This window comes from Condylura cristata, unplaced genomic scaffold (genome assembly GCF_000260355.1).
Source record: "Condylura cristata isolate star-nosed mole 26May11 unplaced genomic scaffold, ConCri1.0 scaffold00004, whole genome shotgun sequence".
Taxonomy (NCBI): domain Eukaryota; kingdom Metazoa; phylum Chordata; class Mammalia; order Eulipotyphla; family Talpidae; genus Condylura; species Condylura cristata.
Genome location: NW_004567105.1, coordinates 20,089,293 through 20,109,314, shown reverse-complemented (window position 1 = coordinate 20,109,314; position 20,022 = coordinate 20,089,293). Strand labels below are relative to the sequence as shown.

The window sequence follows — 20,022 nt, the reverse complement described above, 5'->3', positions numbered from 1 at the left end:
GATTAATTGTAACATCACGATTAAAATCAATGTGAAAATCCATGTTTTGTATATAGGAAAGGCTAAAAAATGTTTTTACATTTTCAGGTTTGTCGTGAGTAACTGTATTCCTTTAAGTACAGGAAAACCAGGTCAAACCAAAATGGGGATTATTTGTTTGTTATTTTTGAAGAGTCAGTGAATAAACCTGTACATTTTAGTGGCCTTTAGAATGTCTGGAGGTTTAATTTCTTTCACCTGACTTTTCCTTCCTTTCCCCATCTCCCTCCTTTTCTATTTTTTTTTTCCATTTCCTCATTACTGCTTTCCTGTTGTGAAATTCATTTTTGTTGTCCAAGGGAAAGTTATGTCCATACTTGTGACTTTTTATTCCCTGTAAAGAAGGGTGATAGGGAATTTATTACCCCAAGTAGCAGTTGGTCTGAAAATTATTTAAATATTTTGTGTTGGTGAAGGTAGACTCACATTAAGTGTCAATCTTCTGTGGTGCATGATAGACAGTAAAACAGGTTAGAGAAGAAAATTTTCCTTCCATCTTGCAATCCAGTGCCATCACCTTCAGTAAAGGGGCTGAAAGTGACTCTTGGCAGGCTCTTCAGGTTTATGAGAATCAGGCAAAGCTGCTAACTAATCCTCATCAGAGAAGTTATTCCAGTTTATAATGTGAGTTGGTCTTGCAGATCTCCTCTCGAGGGAGGAGATCTTTGTTTCTGCCAGAGGTTCTACTTTAGGCGCTGATGAAACCAAAACACTGGAAAGACAGTGATTCCTGAGAAATGGTTATTCCTGCTGCAAGTGGAATGTTTTGAAAGATGACCCTTTCTCGAAGTGACAGAATGTTGGACCTAGAAGATTCTGTGGCAGTTTGGGAAATGACAGTTGAAAGTTGTGAGGGTTATTTGATTGTTGTCACCTGGAGGCCCATGAAATAAGCTGCTTTGAGGATTCCTCTGGAGCAACAAAAAGTAACAGAAAAGTGACTATAACACGCTCAGAATTTTTTGCCCTAATATCTCACTATCAGTTTTTTTTCCCATACAATCTTTCTACTTTAAAAGTATTTTAGTCTTTCTGTACTTTCCTATGAGAAAATTAGGGTAGCATAAAGAAAACTACTTTGAAACGGTAAATCTCTTCCTCTTTATTTTTTGATCAAATAATGAAGAACCAGCGAATTAGTTTTAAATCATTTTATTGGGGACAGGGAGTACTCCCTTATATATAGATACTGCCGATGGAGATAAAAGTTGTTTAATTTTCCAAGAGCTAAATAAGTAAAATGTCGGACAGTTGGATACTTACAGATATAACAATTTTAGAAATAAGGCCTGGGCTTTATCCAAGCTCATAAAAGATGGTGCTAGTCAAAACTCCCCTACTGAGAACCACTTGCTTCAATGGCTGCAATAATCCTTTTACTGTTTTATTCACTCGTTGCCTTACCCCTTGCCCTCTGCTAGTCTTTCAGCATCAAGGTCACTAAGGCTGTTATTAAGTAGATAAACCACAATTATCCAGCCCATTTGGAGTTTGTTAGCGCTTATATTTAAGATGAGGTTCCCATGGAAAAGACAGAAATCTGGTGATTGGTTTTGCGCTGTTTTGGACGCGTTTAAGTCTGAATTTTGCACTCTAGAAACTAGAGTATCAGACCCAATTTCGACCACATGGGGCCGCACAATGAGGCGAAACCCAAACATTCGTATATACATAGTCCTAAATGTTTTAACATTCTTCCTGGAAAACACTTTTCATTAGGTCTGTGGGTGTCTCTGAATATCCTAAACTTCTACAGTGCTTTCCCCACATACTTTCTAAAGAGAACGCCTCAGTAAGGTTTCATCAGAATACTGTTAAGTCGACACCTGAAATGGTTCACAATTTCATCTTGACGTTACATTTTCAAATATACCATCAGGCAGTAAACGAGTTTAAGCCCACACACCACGGAAACGGCTCTCTGTCTTTGCAGGGAAGGGGCGAGGCGCACGCGTCGGTGCCTCAGCGCCTCGCACTACAACTCCCAGAAGGCTCCTCGGCAGGGCGGCCACTTCCGTGCGTGCGTCCCGCCCTTTGCTTAGTGTCGGCGACGCGCGAGGCTGCGGCGGTGCGGGGCGCCGACTACGAGCGCCGTGAGCACTGTGCTGGTGGGGGACGCTTTCCTGCCAGGGCTGGGGGCTTTCTTCTCGCACTGCCGGTGGGGTCCATCATGAAGCGCCTGGGGTCCGTGCAGCGCAAAGTGCCGTGTGCGTTTGTGACGGAGGTGAAGGAGGAGCCCTCCGCCAAACGGGAGCACCAGGTACGGAGGACTGCGGGGCCGGCGGGACCCCGCGCGTGGGCGCCTTCGCGTGGTCCTGGCTGCGATCGAAGCCAGGCACACATCGGCCCCCTTGCAGGCGGGGAGCTCTGTGCAGACTTAGCCGGGGAAGCCTACAGAGAGGTCTGATATAACCTGTAATCCCGCTTCTTGGACCTCATTTAAAAGAACAGACTGCGAGAATTTTTGTTTGTTTGAGCAGTTCAAACTTGTTCTGACGTGGACATTGAAAACCCACAGGGAATCCTCCTTCGCAGTTAGCATCTTTGGGGTAGAGTCCCTCAAGTAGTCCCATCATCGCCGCAGCTCAGACTTCACCACTTTTCTAGAGTGGAAACTTTACAGACTCGCTTTTCCTGTTCTAACCTGGGAGCCGATGGCAGCGAACGGTCATTATCCAGTTCATTCTGATGTGGGTGTACACACCCAAGGTCTTCTGGTTTCAGCACTGTGTGTTACACATAGAAGACCCTTAGTCAGTTTTGGTGAGTGGATGGTAACCTGTGTCAGGATGATTCTTTACGGTCGAGCAAAGTCCATGGTAGCAGAATCCCCAGTGATGAGAACTGGATTCAGACTAACTCATCTTACACAACCACCTGCGTTAGTTACATCAATCTTTCTGGCTTTCTTGTTTTCTAGACTAAAAGACCTGTAGTGCTGATACTGCCTTAATTCTTGTCCCAGACACATGGTAGGCACTGGATAAATACTTGTTAAATTGAAAAATGAACCTAGAGCTATGTCATGCCAATTTTCCATTCACTTGTACACTTTCTACCTTATTCTGTCTGGTCTTGCTAGCCACCCTTGCTGTCACTGCTTCACCTTACTGATTCTTCCTTCACCTTACTGATTCTTCCTTCCTGCCTCCCAGAATGGCCATCATTATGTTATTTTCTAATCAAAATTCAACAGTTACTAATAAATGCCTATAGCAGTAGTTGTAAAGTTTTTGTTTTTTAAGCCCTAATATCTACACGAAATATTGTCATCTTGAAGAGTAGTTCACTCTGACTGTGATTCTCAAGTTTGTATATTGGGGCTGGGAATAGTTTTCAAAGGTAATCTCTACAAGGAAAAATAAGCCTCTTCTTGTCACACGCTACAGTTAAAAATAGCTTATAGTGGGCCCTCCCTGGTGGCACAGCAGGTTAAAGAACAGCACTAAGAAGCTAAAACCACTTCAGCACAGTTCTATCCCTGCCCGCCCTGGAGGGACCCACATGGCGCTGCTCCCTTTAGCAGTGTACTTTGATCTGCCTATTCTGCTCCCCACTCTATCTGGTGAATCCTCTTACTGCCCCTACACCTCTGGTCTGTACCCTGGTTCTGTATGCATAAATAAATAAATCTTAAAAAAAAAAGAGAGAAAGAATAACATAGTATTGTTTTGCATAGCATCCAAACCCTTTGCTGTAACTTAAGCTTTCCATTTATCAGTTCCAGTCTGCTCTCTAATCTCGCAAAAAGTAAAGTCTGTTTTATAGAAACCAGTTTCATTCTGTTAACTTCCCAGGTGCAATCCTGTTTGGTTTTGCTAAAACTACCCACGTCACCTGGATCACTTCCTGAATTTTTAATTTTTTTGAATCAGATTTACACTGTGAAATCTTTGATCAACTTAGTTATCCCAGTGATTTCCCTCAGAAATAATGGAGGACCACGTAACTAGCCCTCCATTAATTTTTATGCTTAAATTTCTTGTTTTTCCAGTTATAAAGTCTTAAATGACAGGTAGAAAAGAGAATTTTTATATTCCATTGTTATCCTATGTTGTCCATTGGACATACTGATAGGAAGGAAAGGAAGATAATTGATTCTTTTCTCTGTGGGGCAATTTCCCTAAGATCTTTCACAGATTTAAATATACAAACAAAAACACACTCATATACATTGCTTTTGGATCATACCTTCTTGGTTCTACCAATACAGGTTAAATTCATAAAACCATCAGGAAAGTACTCAATCAGTACCAGCAAGTGGCTAATTTCCTAAATTTCCTTGTCTCGAAAAGTACTTCCACTTATTAGTTTTAAAACTATAAAAAATAAGGCCTCCCCGGAGGTGCCACAGGCTTGAGTCTTAGCACTATGAAGCTAGCCACAACCACTACAGCATGAGTTCTCTCCCTGGCCAGAGTGCTGACCCACATGGCGCCGCAGACCTCTCCTGTTTTTCCTCTGCTCCCCTCAGCAGTGTATTTCAGTAGATCTGACTGTTCTGCTCCCCACTGTCTCTGCTTAATCCTTTCACCCTCCATACCTCTGGCCTGTACCCCAGTTCCTCTATGTAAAAATAAATAAAATCTTAAAAAATATAGAAAACAGTATGATGTTTATATTATTCAGTGATGGAAGGGGAGAACCGTAAATATGTAAGTGATTTATTACTGATGCTGCTGAAAGTGTCTCCAGTTATTTTCTCCTTAGTAGTTATCATACCTAAGATTATATTACGCATTTTTTTCCCCTGTTGTTGTTTCCCTTGTTGAAATGAAAGATCCACCAAAGGGAGGTATTTTTTGTTCACCTGTTTTTTTGGTGCCAAGGACAATGCTTAGCCCATAGGAGGCATTTAGAAAATAGTTGTGAAGTAAATGTGTGCCAGGGAAGCAGTGCTGCATAGGCATGGTCCTGGCGTCAGTCTCACTGTGGTGGGTAGAGAAAGGTGAATAACTGCACATCTATGTGGAAAAACAGGTATTGCTGTAATAGTGTGGAAAGGAGGGGGTGATTGTTGAAACATCCCTGGAAGAAATATTTTTAAATTGACTTGAAGGATGAATAGGAGATCAGCCCTTAGAACTAGTGGAATTCAGAACATTATAGCTGAGTGTGTGTAAAAAGAGGCTGTCTATCTTAAACCAGTTTTTTCTCTCTTTTTTAAGCTGTTTAAAGTTTTGGCAACTGAAACTATAAGTCACAAGGCTTTAGATGCAGATATATACAGTGCAATACCAACAGAAAAAGTGGATGGAACATGTTGTTATGTTACTACCTACAAAGGTAAAATCCAACTATACTACAAATACTATCTTTCTAATCACTTTATAAACTATCAGAAGTGGGCATTTGTTCTTCATAAGCCCTTGTGAACCTATGTGAAAAGCAAACCCACGCTCCTCACATTTATTTACTGAGTCATTATCTTTCTTTTGGGGGAGGAAAGGAAGATAACTAATATTAATGTAGAGGCCAGATAGTATGATAAGTACTTTATACTTGTTATCTCCAACTTGCACATTAAGCCTTTGCTTTTTATAGATATGGAAATTGAGGATCAAAGAACTTAACTAATTTGTCTTATGTTTTGTAGTTCATGAATGCCTGAACTGGTACGTTTGTTGTCTGATTCTAAAGCTTATTTTTACACTGCTACCAGTGCTGATCCCACTAGTTTTTATTACTGTTGACAATATCTTTAACGTATTCCATTTTAATGTCCTTTAAAAGGGGTTGAAACTCAAATAGAAATTGTCAACTGTATATCTGTGTTAAAAGGGAAATTTGCATTGAAAAGAAAGAAATGCTCTTTGTGACTTCTGGATGGTGAGATTATATCTTAATTTTAGCAAGAGCAATAGAACAGTTAAACACAACTCAAACACATTCTAGGTATCAAGAAGTCTCTTGAAATGTGTCATTCATTTTGATTGTGGCATAAGATTTGCCATCTCACCCATTCCGTGAATAGTCCATTCTGTGTGTGGTTCACATTCTTGTGTTGCTGTCAGCTCCTTCTACCTCTAGAACGAACACTTCCTCTTGAAAATCTGAAACTCTGGGTCCATTAAACAAAGAACCACTTCCACCCCCTCCAGCCCTTGGCAACCACTGATTTACTTTGTCTCAATGATTTCACTTACTCATGGTGTTTCATATAAGTCAAATAGCACAATATTTGTGTTTTTGTGACTGGCTGTGTCACTTACTATAATGTCCTCAAGCTTATCCGCGTGTTGTACTGCATGTCAGAATTTCCTTTGTGTCTATATGTTTTGTTTACCCTTTCATCCATCAGTATATGCTGGACTTGCTTCTGTGTCTTGGTTGGAATGAACCAAGTCACTTTGAACATGATGTACAGATATCTCTTGAAGATGATCTTTCTTTTCTTTTGAGTATATATCCAGAAGTGGCATTGTTGAACCATATGGTAATTCTGTTTTTGATTTTTTTGAGGAACTGCCATACTGCTTGCCATAACATTTCACCATTTACGTTCACACCAGCAGTTCACGAGCGTCCCAATTTCTCCACATCCTCATCAACAGTTTTTTTGATAACCATCTTAATGGGTATAAATTACATGCATTTTTAATATTTACTAAGAACAAAAGGTTTTGAATCAAAAATGACAATGTAATTTTAATCAATTTTGCAGATTACTGGGATAGTTAATAAGTAATGTCTGAACCAAACTATGGTTAATAGTTTTTTAATCCCTGATGTATATATTTGAAGGGACTATAAAAAGTCTTCCTGACTTTTACTTATATGAAGAAAACTTCAATGTACATCATTGTGTGTGATTATGTACAGTGATGGCAGGTAAACAAGGTTGGAGTGCTCAAGAAAACTCACAGGACCCCAAAAGACAATGCTTAGAAAATCTAAATTTATTACAGGTAAAAGATACACATTAGAGCCAGGGCTTTAAAAGTAAAGGTGTGGCCCTCCCTGGTGGTGCAGCTGATTAAAGCTCAGCACTGCGACCCTAAAGCCACTCCCCGCCTGCCCTGGAGCTGACCACCTGACCCGCCGACTGGCTCCCCTCAGCAGTGTACTTCCTCAGTTGGCCTGTTCTGCTCCCCACTCTGTCTCTAGTGAATCCTCTCACCGCCCCTGCATCTCTGGCCTGTACCCGAAAAGACAATGAATGCACCAGGGAGCCCCTGTAGGGAGTAGACTATGCCTAAACAAGAATTTCTCTATATCCAGGGGATGGAGACCATGGTAAAGTCAATCTGCTGGGGCTGTGGATCAGGGACTGCCCTATAAAAATAAACCTTATTTAAAAAAAAAATAAAGGTAAAGCTGTATATCACAGCCAAAGACTGTTTTATAGCAAAGCGTCCCAAGAGGCCAGGTGAAAGCTCCTGGTGACTGTTTCTCCCAGTCACCCCCCAAAACTCTCGCAAAACACATTTTCTCAAGCCACTTGGAAGGAGGTTATCCAAAATGGAGTCTCACTTGGGATTTTTATATTTTACTGGCCAGGAAGGCATTTTTAACTCAGTAACTGAACTCAATAGCAGAGCCCTCCAGGAGCTTCCAAACCACATGCCACTTGTTGGCCTCACTGTTGTTACCAGTACAGAAGCTCACACACTGTCCTGAAACTTCTCAGACCCATGATTTAAAACGTGATTATTAATCATGGTTCATGCCTTGATCAGGGGTCAGAACTGTGCACAACAGCTCAGCCTAATTCTAGCGCTTTGGGAATTAGCCCTCTTAGCTCACAGTTGTGATGTTTGAGAAACAATCTGATCATGGTTTCTTTTAAAGGGAGCTTCAGTTCCTCACTAAGGCTGTGTGCTAATAAAATAAGGCTCATAATGTCCTTATGAATTGGCCACTTTAGTTCCTTTTTATCTCATCATCATTCTTTAACCAAATTCTTCAGTCTTAACAGCATCAGAAAACATGTCTATTAAATTACACATTTTCCTTTTCCTTGTAGGGTTGTTTCTCTTAAATAAGATAGCCCTACTGCTTTTTGAAAAAAAAAATTTTTGAAATCTCTCTCAAGATAAGTTTTATTGTTATACTTTTATACTTTTTCTTTATTACTATTTCCTTAGGTCAGCCGTATCTTTGGGCTCGGCTGGATAGAAAACCTAACAAACTAGCTGAGAAAAGATTTAAAAATTTTCTCCATTCAAAACAGAAATCAAACGGTTAGTGGGTCTTTTCTGGCTTTTCATGATTTAAATAATTGAAATTTGTGCTTATTAACTGCTCTGGTATTTCTATATATAATATCCTTCTATATATAACTATCAATATAGTATAAAGAAAAAAAGATCCGTTCAATCAGAAAGTATGAAATTTAATTTAGCTCCTTATTTATCTATACTATAATATGGAATTTCAGTCAAATTTACACTAACAGTTTATACCAAAGATGTTTCATGTCAAGAATGTCTTTCTGTACATTGTTTGCCTAAAAGACAAATGTGTAATTTTTTGAATCAGGTACAAATCTTAACGAATTACTAGTATTTTTAATATATATATATATATATATATATATATATATATATATATATATACTCTTAATATACACTTATTCAAATATATATTCTTTATTCATAGTATATTAAAAGTTCATAAATCTATATGTACTATGAAATTTTAGCTACTTAAAGTTCTTCCACTATTTACAAATGGTGGTGTGTTCACACTGGTGTGGTAAAGAGTAGATATGGACTCTTGGTGATGACTTTAATCGTCATATGCACATGAGGTTTTTATTTATAAACCCCGAAAACTTACATTATAGCTATAATGCAGTTACTTCAATGGGAAAAAAAAATTGTTTTGAAAAATTTAAGTATTAGTATGCTAACCCTGAGAAGTATGACTACCTTGTGGTAAAGTATATACTAGCTATATTTAGAATTCTATATTTTTAAAGAACTGTCACATATACGAATATCTGTTTTAGAATTTTTTTGGAATGTTGAAGAGGACTTCAAACCTGTTCCAGACTGTTGGATCCCAGCGAAGGAAATAGAGCAGTTAAATGGGAATCCAATGCCTGATGAAAATGGACACATTCCAGGTATCATGAAGTCTCTCCTGAAATGTGTTTTACTAATATAAAGATAAATGATCCATTTAATCAACAGTACAGAATTTACTTTTAAACTGGCCCTTACAGTATTTGTAAGTTAAGTATAAAAATTTATTACAAAAGATTTTCATATCAAAAAATGTCATCTCAGTTTTAGAATCTTTTCTGTGTTGGATAGTTTAATATCTGTAGCCTGTAAAGTATCAAGTGGTGTAGCCTGTAAAGTATCAAGTGGGAAGATCTTTGCAAATGTGATGTAGGGACAGACTATATGATTGATCTAATCTGAAAGAAGATATTAAGAATCTTTATTTTTTTAGATTGGTGATAACAAAGGTATGCTTTTCTTGTATGTGAAGCTCCCAGAAGATTAGCTAATAAAATATTTCACAAGTGTTTTTCTGGTAATGTGAAAATTTTTGCAAAGGTATATAGAGTAGGAAGATACTCCAGATTGAGATACAGATTGACAAGTCCTAGTGTCTGCACAGTACTAAGGTTCTAGTAATGCAGAAATGAAAATCAGCACTTTATCTTTGATGATCTTTTTGCAAGTAGGGGAAATCCACCAGTAATAGGATGAGTTAAAAACTAAAAGAATAGAATACACAGGGTATAGCTGCATGAAATAGAAAAACTCTTGGTTCAACCTGGGTTTTGTATCTTAAAGGACTTTGTACCTGTTTCAAGGAGTTTGAAGTTCATCTCGAAGATGATTAACATGAATGACTACAGCTAAGCTAGGTTTAAGTTTTTGAAATAGAACTGTAATAAAAGTGGGATGGGTTTGATGGGTAGACTAGAGACTAACAATGAGGTCGCTAATGTAATCTGGGTGAGTTCTGAAGGCCAAAGATGTGATGGCCACTATGGCACATATGCCCTAGTTTGCCTTTTTCCTAAAGAATTCTCCATAGTGAGGAAACCTATTCTGGTGACAGGTGTTAGGGAGTAGAGGTAACATTTAATAAATATGGAAGTAGTAAACTATTCAGGAAATATTGAAAGATAAACTGTGGAACACTTAATACTTTTGTCTATTCCTGTAACTGAAAATTTAATTTTTAAACATTTTAAAGGTATCCTAGAATGTTCAGTTCTTATTGAAAGATGAGATTTCTAATAAGAGAATGATGCTGCTCTGTAGTATCACACAGTTCAATTCCTAAGCAGCATCAAAAGTGAAACTTTATGATTAAAATGTTTTTTAATGGATTTTGACAGTAATCAATTGTGTATAATACCAGAAAATTTGCCTTAAAAATAAAATTCACCTCCAAGTCTGAATCCAAAGGAAAACAATGCTAATAAAAATATTTTTTTTTCTTTAAATGATAGGTTGGGTGCCAGTAGAGAAAAACAACAAACAGTATTGTTGGCATTCCTCTGTAGTTAATTATGAATTTGAAATTGCCTTAGTACTGAAGCTTCATCCGGATGATCCTGGTCTTTTGGAAATTAGTGCAGTGCCTCTATCAGATCTCCTAGAACAAACACTGGAGCTAATAGGAACAAATATTAATGGAAATCCGTATGGTGAGTAAGCTCCTTGTTCCTGTTCAGTTTAGTAACAGCCATTTGTACAGAGTACTTCTTAGGGTCTGCTTAAAAGACACACTAAAGAAGTGACTAGCAAATTTGAGTTAAATAGCTTTCTAGGCCTAGCTGCTTTTGTTCACATTGTCCATGGAGTAACTTGTTCATGACTCTTAGATATTTGAGTAATTGAAAAAGTTGACTTTTGTGTCTCATTTTTTTTCCTGCAGTAATATTATAGAAATAAAAAAGGTAATTACTGAAGTATAACTTACTGCTCTTTAAAATTTAGGTGAAGGAATTCACTGAAAATATTGATGTCTTTTTCATGGCTAGGCATATAGTTTAGTATTAACAGCTAAGTGTAATATAGCTAATAATAAGCAATGAATAGCTTATCAGTTGTCAAAATACATATTATAATGAGTACAAATGTTGAGGGCATCATGGAATTATTTTTGATAGTGAGATGAAGACAGACCCAAAGACATGATTAATGAAGTCCTTATAAATACAGAGTAGACTGACTGGTGGAAAGAAGCTAAAGTAGTATTTACACAAGACTTAGCTCTTTGCAAACATAGATAATTCTTTGTGGCTAATAGTATGCAGCGGAGTTGGTGAATTTTTTCTGCAAAAGACTATTATGATAGAAAATACTTAGGTTATGTGAGCCAGACCTCTGAAGCAGGCCAGACAACCCTAAATGAATGGGTATGGCAGTATTCCAAGGCCAACTATTCAAAAAAACAGACATCTTGATGGATTTGTCTGTATATTATAGTTTGTTGATCCCTGGTATAGCTTATGAAGGTGGAATTTCTATGTAATGGGATTGAGTGAGAGCACTTGTAGTGTTATCTCTTCAAGGAAATTGACTAAATATTTTGGTAAGCAGTTTTAAAAGGCTTTTTTCTTATTCTTTCTGAAACCTTTAGCTAATGGCAGATTTTTACCATTTAGGGTTAGGAAGCAAGAAGTGTCCCTTACATCTTCTTATACCACATGGAGCATTTCAAATAAGAAATCTACCGACCTTGAGACACAATGATCTGTTGTCCTGGTTTGAAGGCTGCAGAGAGGGTAAAATTGAAGGAATAGTATGGCACTGCAATGATGGCTGCTTAATTAAGGTAATGGCCGAAGACAGCTTGTGTAATTTAGGTTTTATTTTCTTAAAGCACAGAAGTTGTACCAAAATACTTTTTACAAGTTGCAGTAATTCTGATTTGCAGTTAAGGCAATTTAATTTCGCATGCCGTCACTTTACATTATACAGCTGTTGTTTCCCAGTGTGCATGCTGTGGGGCTGTGGTCTGCTACATGTAAACTGAGGACAGTGTCTGGAAAACCCTGCTCACGACATACTCCCTTTTTGGAAATTCATGTTGCACATTAGTGCTAAGATACCCTGTACTTAGCTTAATGTAGTATTCCTCAGTATTACTTGATAATAGAATTTGAAGAGTAAAGAGCACCAAGATGACAGAATGAATTATTTTACATTTTGTGCCCTTTTCTATTCAGACTTGTCTATTTGATTTGTTACACATACCTGAAGTTTGTAATGCTCTAAACTGGACCTATTGTGTATCAGCTTTTCTGACTTCACTTGGAAAACAGTTTTACTCCCTTTTCCTGTTAGTTTGTTTAATTTGTTAAGTTCTTAGAGGTTAGAAGCTGTTGAATCTGTGTACCTTTCCTCAGTTGGTTTTTAATTTTAATATAAGCCAATATAATTGGCTTAATTCAGCTTGAATTATTTATCCTTCTAAACATTATCTTTCAATCTTATTCCTGTCCTTTCTTGTTATTCACAAATGAATGGAATGTTGCTTCCCCGCACATTGTGATACTAAGACATTTTTTCTTTAGTGCTATTAATGGTATTAAGTGATATTGAGAATCAGTGATACTTAGGATTTTTTTTTTTTTTTAAAGATTTATTTTTATGCACACAGACTGGGGTACAGGCCAGAGGCTCAGGGGCGGTGAGAGGCTTCACCAGAGACAGAGTGGGGAGCAGAACAGGCAGATCGACGAAGTACACTGCTGAGGGGAGCAGCGGGTGGGTCAGGAGAGGTCTGCCACACCATGTGGTCACCTCCGGGGCAGGCGGGAATCGAACTCATGCAGAAGCGGCTTTAGATTCTCAGTGCAGTGCTTTAACCTGCTGCGCCACCAGGAGGGTCCCGATACTTAGGATTTTTTATTATCTGGTCCTGCTTGACCTTCTGGAGCAGCCTCCCACCCCCAACTCCCAAATACACCAACAGGGTAATATTCTAACCATACTAAATATATTCAGATAATTGCCATCAGGGAGAAAAACATTGTTCTGTTATGTGCTCTTTTGGACTTTTCACTTTTTCAACTGGCTGCCTCTTGTACTCATCAGTGGACTCTATTATTCAAGAAATTTTAATGGAGCCCCTGATAATGTTCCTGACATATTTCCAGCTGCTAAAAACAATCAACAAAATAATGTGTCTGCCTTCATGAAGCTCACTTTCTAAAGACAGTAAACAAGCAAACACATACTATGTCAGGAGAATAAAAGAGGGTGGAAAAAAGGATAAGATAAAGTGAAGCTTTACAGTGTGTGGCGAATCATCAGAATCCTGATCTATGTGTAAGTGAATGAAGATACGCAGACTAACACTACTTTATTTTCCTTTCTTCAGGTCCATCGCCATCATCTTGGTTTATGCTGGCCAATTCCAGACCCTTATATGAATTCAAAGCCAGTTATTATTAACATGAACCGGAACAAATATGACTATGCCTTTGATACTAAGTGTTTGTTTAGTCATTTTTCAAAAATAGATAATCAAAAATTTGGTAGGCTCAAAGATATAATACTGGAAGTATAAACTAGAAATGGAGTACAAACCAGATGTAGTATTATACCTGAATCTTAAACATGCTGTGTTTAAGGGATAAAAATATTCCTATTTAGTGTCCAGATTCTAATGATTATATCTTCTAGCATTTGGAGAAATGAATTTCCTTATTGTAAATGTCTCTTACAAATTTTATTTAGAATCAGCAAATGATTTTTAACCCCTGGACTTAAAAATGTACATATTAATAAGCACCTCAGCTTGTGTAAAGTTGGATTCTGTCTATTATAACTGGGCTGTAATTAAAGAATTCAACAATTTTGGATCATTCACTTTCAAAATTAAATGTTTTAAACTAACTCGTGTTAACAAAATATGACTTAACCTCGTATAAATATGTAACATATAGTTATGACTGTAAATAAATCTAACCCTGATTTTAAATGCTAAAATTACTAAAATTTACAAGTTAAAAATTTTAAATGTTAATTGTATAGAAATTCACTGTAGCTCAATAGTATGACTATTTGGTAGCCATAACTTACTCTGAAAGTGTAAAAGATATACACTTTTTTAATATAGTAATTTTTATATAATTTTATTTACCCAAAAATTCAGTTGTAAGAGTACAAGACTAAGGCCAGAGACTTGCTTGATTTACAGATGAACATTTAACTTACAAAGTTAATAAATAAATAAAACTATAGCAGTAGGTGGTCTTTAATAAATGGGGAAATTAACGGGACTTTCCTCTTCATCTTCAAACTGCTCAGAAATAGCAATAGGACTAGTTAATTCAACCCCAAATTGTTCTGAAAGTTTTTTTAACTTCTCTTCTAAGAGAATATTTTTTTTCACTTCTTCTTTGTAATTATACTTCAGATCTTCAATTTCTTCAAAAAATGAAGGATCAAAATTTTCCAGTTCTTTCTTCAGCTTCTTTATTTCCTCCTAACAAAAACATTATTTTTAAAAGGTGCATACAGGAATATAATACACTCTGAACGTTTGAACTAAGGATACTAAATTACAGGAATGACACAATAACCTGAGTAGTCAAGTTTATTTATAAATGCAGAAGCATTTTAATATTTTTGTTAATAAGGTTTGATTGTACAGTGTAAGTAACTTGTAAACTGTCGAAATATTTCTTCTGTAAGTTGTGTTGCAGGCTTTGACTGGAATGTAATAGCTTATAGCTGGGGGCTGGGGTTTAATCTTTCTCCAAAGCACATCAGGTCCTCTCAATTAAGTAATCAAAAGGATTTAGCTATTTACAGTGTTGAAGTTATTTTCGTTAAGAGTCTTTGGTTTTGGCTACATTTATATTTTCTTTAAAGGTACCTAATTTTTAATGTTTCATTTCTCATAAAAATGTTGACGATCAGGGAAGCGCCAGGAAGCTGCCTCAGAGTAAAGTAATACACCTGGTGGGTGGACAATCTGACCTCTAAAAACCATCTAGAACAGCTGGATCACTAGTTTCTTATATTCATGCTCTTTTGTTCTACTTAGATTTTTTAAAGATAGAAAGCATAGCAAATAACTTTCTTTACGGTTAACTATTCTTAAAACAGATTTCAAGAGGAAATAAAAGACATTATAACCATTGTGATCCCAGAGTTAAAACAAGCTGTATTTGAGACAAAAAATAAATTTACTCTTTGTTTTGTCTGATTTTGGGGTAGTTTTTTGTTTAGCAAAAATTTTACAATTACATGAATATAATGAACTTTGCAATATCAAGGGCAAACATTAATGTAACGTAATGTATTACCTTAAAACTCACACATGGTCATCATAACAATAGTTTTAACAGCATGTTAAAATGTCCCACAAAACATTTAAAAAATGGCCTCCCTGGTGGCTTAGGGGTTCTCATCACTACCACTGTTAAGATCTAAGTGGGGAGCTCACCCACATATGGCACAGCAGACCTCTCTTGTCTTATCTACTGCTCCCCTTAACAGTATATTTTAGTAAATCTACTCCCAGCTCTGTCTCTGGTGACTCCTTTCACCACATTCCTCTCCCACACCTCTGCCCTACACCCCAGTTCTTATACAAACACACACACAAACCACTCAACTATAATTAGATATAATTAATTACCTTCAAATGCTGCTTTTCTAGAGTTGAGGTTTTGAGCTGTGTTTCTAGATCTTTTACCGTTTCTTTTAGTTGACCAGTATCTGCCAAAATTATAAAGATTAGACAGCTTTCCCCCAATCAATAAGTTTAAGATAAAAATGGGCAGAAGAGCGAAACGGGCATATCTCCAAAGACATACAGATGGCCAACAGGCACATTGAAAAATGTTAATCATCACTTGGGAAATGCAAATCGGAACCACCTCACACTTTTGCGAATAGAGATTTCACAGAATATTAAAAGTAGATAACAGCATATAAGCATAGTGTACTAGACAACTCATACATGATAGCTTTTGAATAAAGTAGCAATAGGACTACAAGATAGAATATTTAAAAAGCTGTATGAAATAGAGATTGCTTAGATGCAAATTGATCATCTCTTGGATTTGGCATTTTATCAAACTTTCAAAAATGCACAGAATTGAACATTATTTGCACTAGTTACGTTCTGTAAGTCACCACAAACAATGAACTAGTGAAATCTTAACCTCTGCTCCTTGGGAAATAGATACATCTTGGGGGAAACCTGATAGATCCATTTTCTTTGTTTTACAAAGGAGAAAATAAAGTTCGGAAGCGTGAAGTGACACACTGAAGCCCCATCCAGCCAGGACCAGATTCTTGCCCTGTGCAGTATTGCCCCTGCAGTCCTGCAGCTTGTCCTCTGGAACGAGGCAGAGCATTACCTTAATGGATCTCATCTAGGAAAGTATGGGCCAGACAACGTGTTTTCACTGTTCTGTGTATGTCCACAAACACCTCAAGTACTGATTTTGAAATTAAGTACATTTTGGTGAGAGGTAAACTGCAAATCTAGAACCTGTAAATAATAAGGATCAACACTGATTGGGTATGTGTATACATATACACTAGATAGGTGCATATGCATACATATATACACATGAATAGAGTAGTGATTACTAATCACTTCTGAATGAAATGAAAGGGTGTAGAGTAACAGGCTTACTAAAATTTGGGTTATATGGTGGAGGACTATGGGTAAATGGTAACTGAGCTATAACCTGAAGAAATGTGAGCCTCTACCTCTAGGTCATGTACAATGTCTAAACCAATGCTACCTCAAAAAAAAGAAAAAAAAAAAAAGACAGTCTTATGCTATACATTTGACAAAGTGTATTACCAGGTATGGTGCCATCAGCTCCACCTTGATTTTTGTTAACTTCTAGTTGATGAATTAATTCTGCATTTTCTTTTGCCAGCTGACTATTAGCTAATCTAGAACAAAATAATAATGTGTTAAAAAAAATGGGCATTTCTTATGACCATTGTGCTGTACAGTGCTCAGAACTTTCTGATCTTTGTAACATTCATATTTCCTCACTGCTGCATTGCTACCATGCTCAAACAGATCACAAACTGAAAATTATATTTTTAAAATATTTGCCATGATTATCACTATCAATGGTAGTGTTTCTATTAGAGAATCTCATGAGAAGTTACAGAGAGTGCTAGATGTAAAATTTTTTTCACAGTATTTACCTGAAGCTAAGGTTGAAGATACTCTATGCCATAAGAAAAGCTTAAACCAAATTATAAACTTGGCACCTATATTAAGATTTGTTTTATCTCTCTTAGTTTACCATTCAGTATTCATTATATATATAAAAGTGATAAAAGGATATAATAAGGCTTATAAGCCTTTCGTATACATTATGTAAAACAACAGGAGTATATAAATGAACTTACAAGCCTATTTAGCAGTAAGCTTGGAAATCCTCATCCCTAGGTATAGCAAGCCTGGTTATATTAAAAGATAATAAAAAGGAAAGGAAAAAAACAGTTCTGTGAACATACAATGTACCTAAGAACTTTAAGCTCCCGGTGGAGGCCTTGCTCTGTCTCAGCACCTTCAGGAACATGTTTGAGAATCTCAATCTTTGGGCACAATGAAAGGAAGAACAGTTTGACAAGGGAATATAAGGTTTTAAAAAATTTACATTTTTAAAGCATAATATTAAAAGCAGGGTTTTCAATAACAAATAAGAGTGTATTTCAATGGCTTTTATTCCATGCTCATTCAACCTTCCAGGCACTTCAAGGCACAGAGGATATAACAGTGAAAAAAACAGGCAAATCCCTCCAGTTTGTTCCTTATGGTCCTTATATTTTCAGAAGACAGCAATGAGCACGTGATACACAGTGCCATAAGGGATGCACTATCAAGAAAAAAAAACAATTTAAAAGGATGCACTGATGACGAGCAGTTTCAGGGAAAGCCGATAAAGGGCCTCCCTTTAAGTAGTGACGTGAGGGAGGGGGTGAACTCTGAGAATAGTAGTTGTAGTCTGAACAAGGGCAAAGCTCTGAAGCTTGAATGAGTTTGATTTGTTAAATTACTGGAAGAAGCTCAATGTAGCCAGAACTGCTAGTGATAAGGCAAGAGAAGATATCAGCTGTGCAGGTCCTCTGGGACACTGAATAAGCTTAAGTTTTTTTTCAGGAATGAATGGGAACGATTGGAAGATTATAAGGATGGAACTGCTATGATTTGCTTTACGCTTTAAAAGACTTTTGGTAACTGTGGGAAATAGATCAGAAATGAGGAGAGGGTGAAATGAGGCAAAAGAAGAAGTATGGGTACCAGTTAGGAAATTATTGCAGTAGTTCAGGAGTTAGTAGCTCAGATTAGACTGCTTTTGTGATGGCGCTGAGACACTGGCGGACTTGAGTGTATTTTGAAATAGAGTTGACATAATTCAGTGATGAAAAATATATGAGAAAGAAGTCAACAGTGATACAAGGTTTTTGGCTTAAACAAATGGATGAATGGTAGTGCCATCCACTCAAGTGGGGTCTCTAGGGATGGAACAATTAACCAAAAGCTCATTTTTATCTACAGAAGACAATACCAAGGGTGATAATGTATTATTTTATCAAATGAAATATTACTTGCCTGTTGCTCAAGGTCTTCGGTGTATTTTTTAACTTTCTGTTCCCTCTCTGTCATTTCTTTTACAAGTTGTTTAAGATCAGTAAGACTTTGGGCTTTTTTGGCAATATCAGTTTCCAGTTCTTTCAACTTGGTTTCATACATTCTAAACGTGTGAAGAAAAAAAAAAAAGACGGTGTAGACATGGAAAATATTTTTCTCACTGATTTAAAAGCCCATTAAGGTTATTGCCCATTCAAGTTACTATTCTTCTTCTAGTCAAATATTTTGCAAAGCAGGTTTTTAGAAATATATCTAACATAAAGCACAGAACCTGGTGTGTAGCAGGTACTAAGTATCTACTGAATAAATACAAGTCAACATAACTCAAAATTCTGTTTACACATGATAGAAAAAAACAAAGGACCAATCCAGAAATCAAGTGATAAACTACCTGCCTGAAAGCTTTCACTGGGGTTCCAAGCAGGAAATGGGAGAGACCCCCTCTTCCACTTTCTACTATCATACATGTTATTTCACTTAAAGTTTCCTCCCCACCCACAATGTGAGAATCAGAGAGTATGAGGGGTAGGAAGAGCAGGCTCCCAGTGTTCATAGTACAGTATTAATGCATGCAAGAACCACAGACGCTGCCTCAGGGCTGCCTCTCATCTGCCTGCATAATCTTTCCCTTTTCTTCTCAGAATTAACCAAACAGAAATTCAGTGCAGCTGTTTCCCTGTGGGATTATCTGCAGTCTCAGGGCAAGTCTCCCATTTTAACTGCAATGCTGGTGAATACCAACCAAGCCTCACCAAGTCTGTTCTAAATAGCAGGAGAGACAGATGAGGCCCTGAGGACACTTAGGAGGGACTGAGGAGATATGCCTACAAGTAACTATGCAAATAAGACCAAGATGAGTTTGCCATTTTGAAATGGGGCTAGCGGATGTAAAGAGCACTTCTCCAATCAGGATGACTTTAGTGAGAGAGGACTTGGGCCGCATCCTACTGACCTCTGACTTCTGTGCCTCCCCAAAAGGCTGTTTAGCATTAGAAATAAAAGTGACACCACAGCCTTTTACTGATTCATTACTTCATGAATCACTTATGATGAAAGTATGAATGCTCGTTTCCTCAAGAATTCCCATCTCTGCTTTCATAGTCACAAAGACTAGATTCACAGACAGAAGGCATACCTACTTTTAGAAAAGGCTCATGGGGTGGGAGAAAATCAAGATCTAGATCAGAGACCAGTAAGACACTGAAGCTATTCCTGAATCCATTTGTGACAGGATAGTTCAATTGTGCATGTTTGGCACTTGAGGCAGAAATGACACAATGAAGAAGCTGGATTGGAGCTGGCCAAAAGCAATACCCAGCTATTTATAGGTCAACATCCAGTAGACAGCAAATTCAAGGTGCCAACCCAGCATCAATAACTCATTGGGCCTCAGCTCTGCTGTGCCACATAAGTTAG

The 20,022-nt window shown here is 37.2% G+C and overlaps 2 protein-coding genes across 2 annotated transcripts in view; one reads left to right on the top strand and one right to left on the bottom strand.

Annotated features, from left to right (window-relative positions):
• The first annotated feature begins 2,098 nt into the window (after positions 1-2,098).
• Positions 2,099-13,550, top strand: LOC101622019 (chromosome unknown open reading frame, human C12orf29). Its single transcript, XM_004675836.2, has 7 exons — positions 2,099-2,299; positions 5,208-5,325; positions 8,127-8,222; positions 8,993-9,109; positions 10,460-10,657; positions 11,621-11,790; positions 13,342-13,550. Exons 1-7 carry the CDS (start codon positions 2,210-2,212, stop codon positions 13,528-13,530), a joined length of 978 nt encoding a protein of 325 aa, XP_004675893.1. The 5' UTR covers positions 2,099-2,209; the 3' UTR covers positions 13,531-13,550.
• A 651-nt stretch (positions 13,551-14,201) lies between these two features.
• Positions 14,202-20,022, bottom strand: part of CEP290 (centrosomal protein 290kDa) — a 63,279-nt gene continuing 57,458 nt past the window's right edge. The window contains exons 47-51 of the mRNA XM_012735141.1: positions 18,568-18,709; positions 17,476-17,549; positions 16,795-16,889; positions 15,613-15,692; positions 14,202-14,451 (exon numbers count right to left, since the gene is read on the bottom strand). Coding sequence (XP_012590595.1) covers positions 14,221-14,451; positions 15,613-15,692; positions 16,795-16,889; positions 17,476-17,549; positions 18,568-18,709 — 622 coding nt within the window. The 3' untranslated portion in view covers positions 14,202-14,220. The remainder of the gene's footprint in view (positions 14,452-15,612; positions 15,693-16,794; positions 16,890-17,475; positions 17,550-18,567; positions 18,710-20,022) is intronic.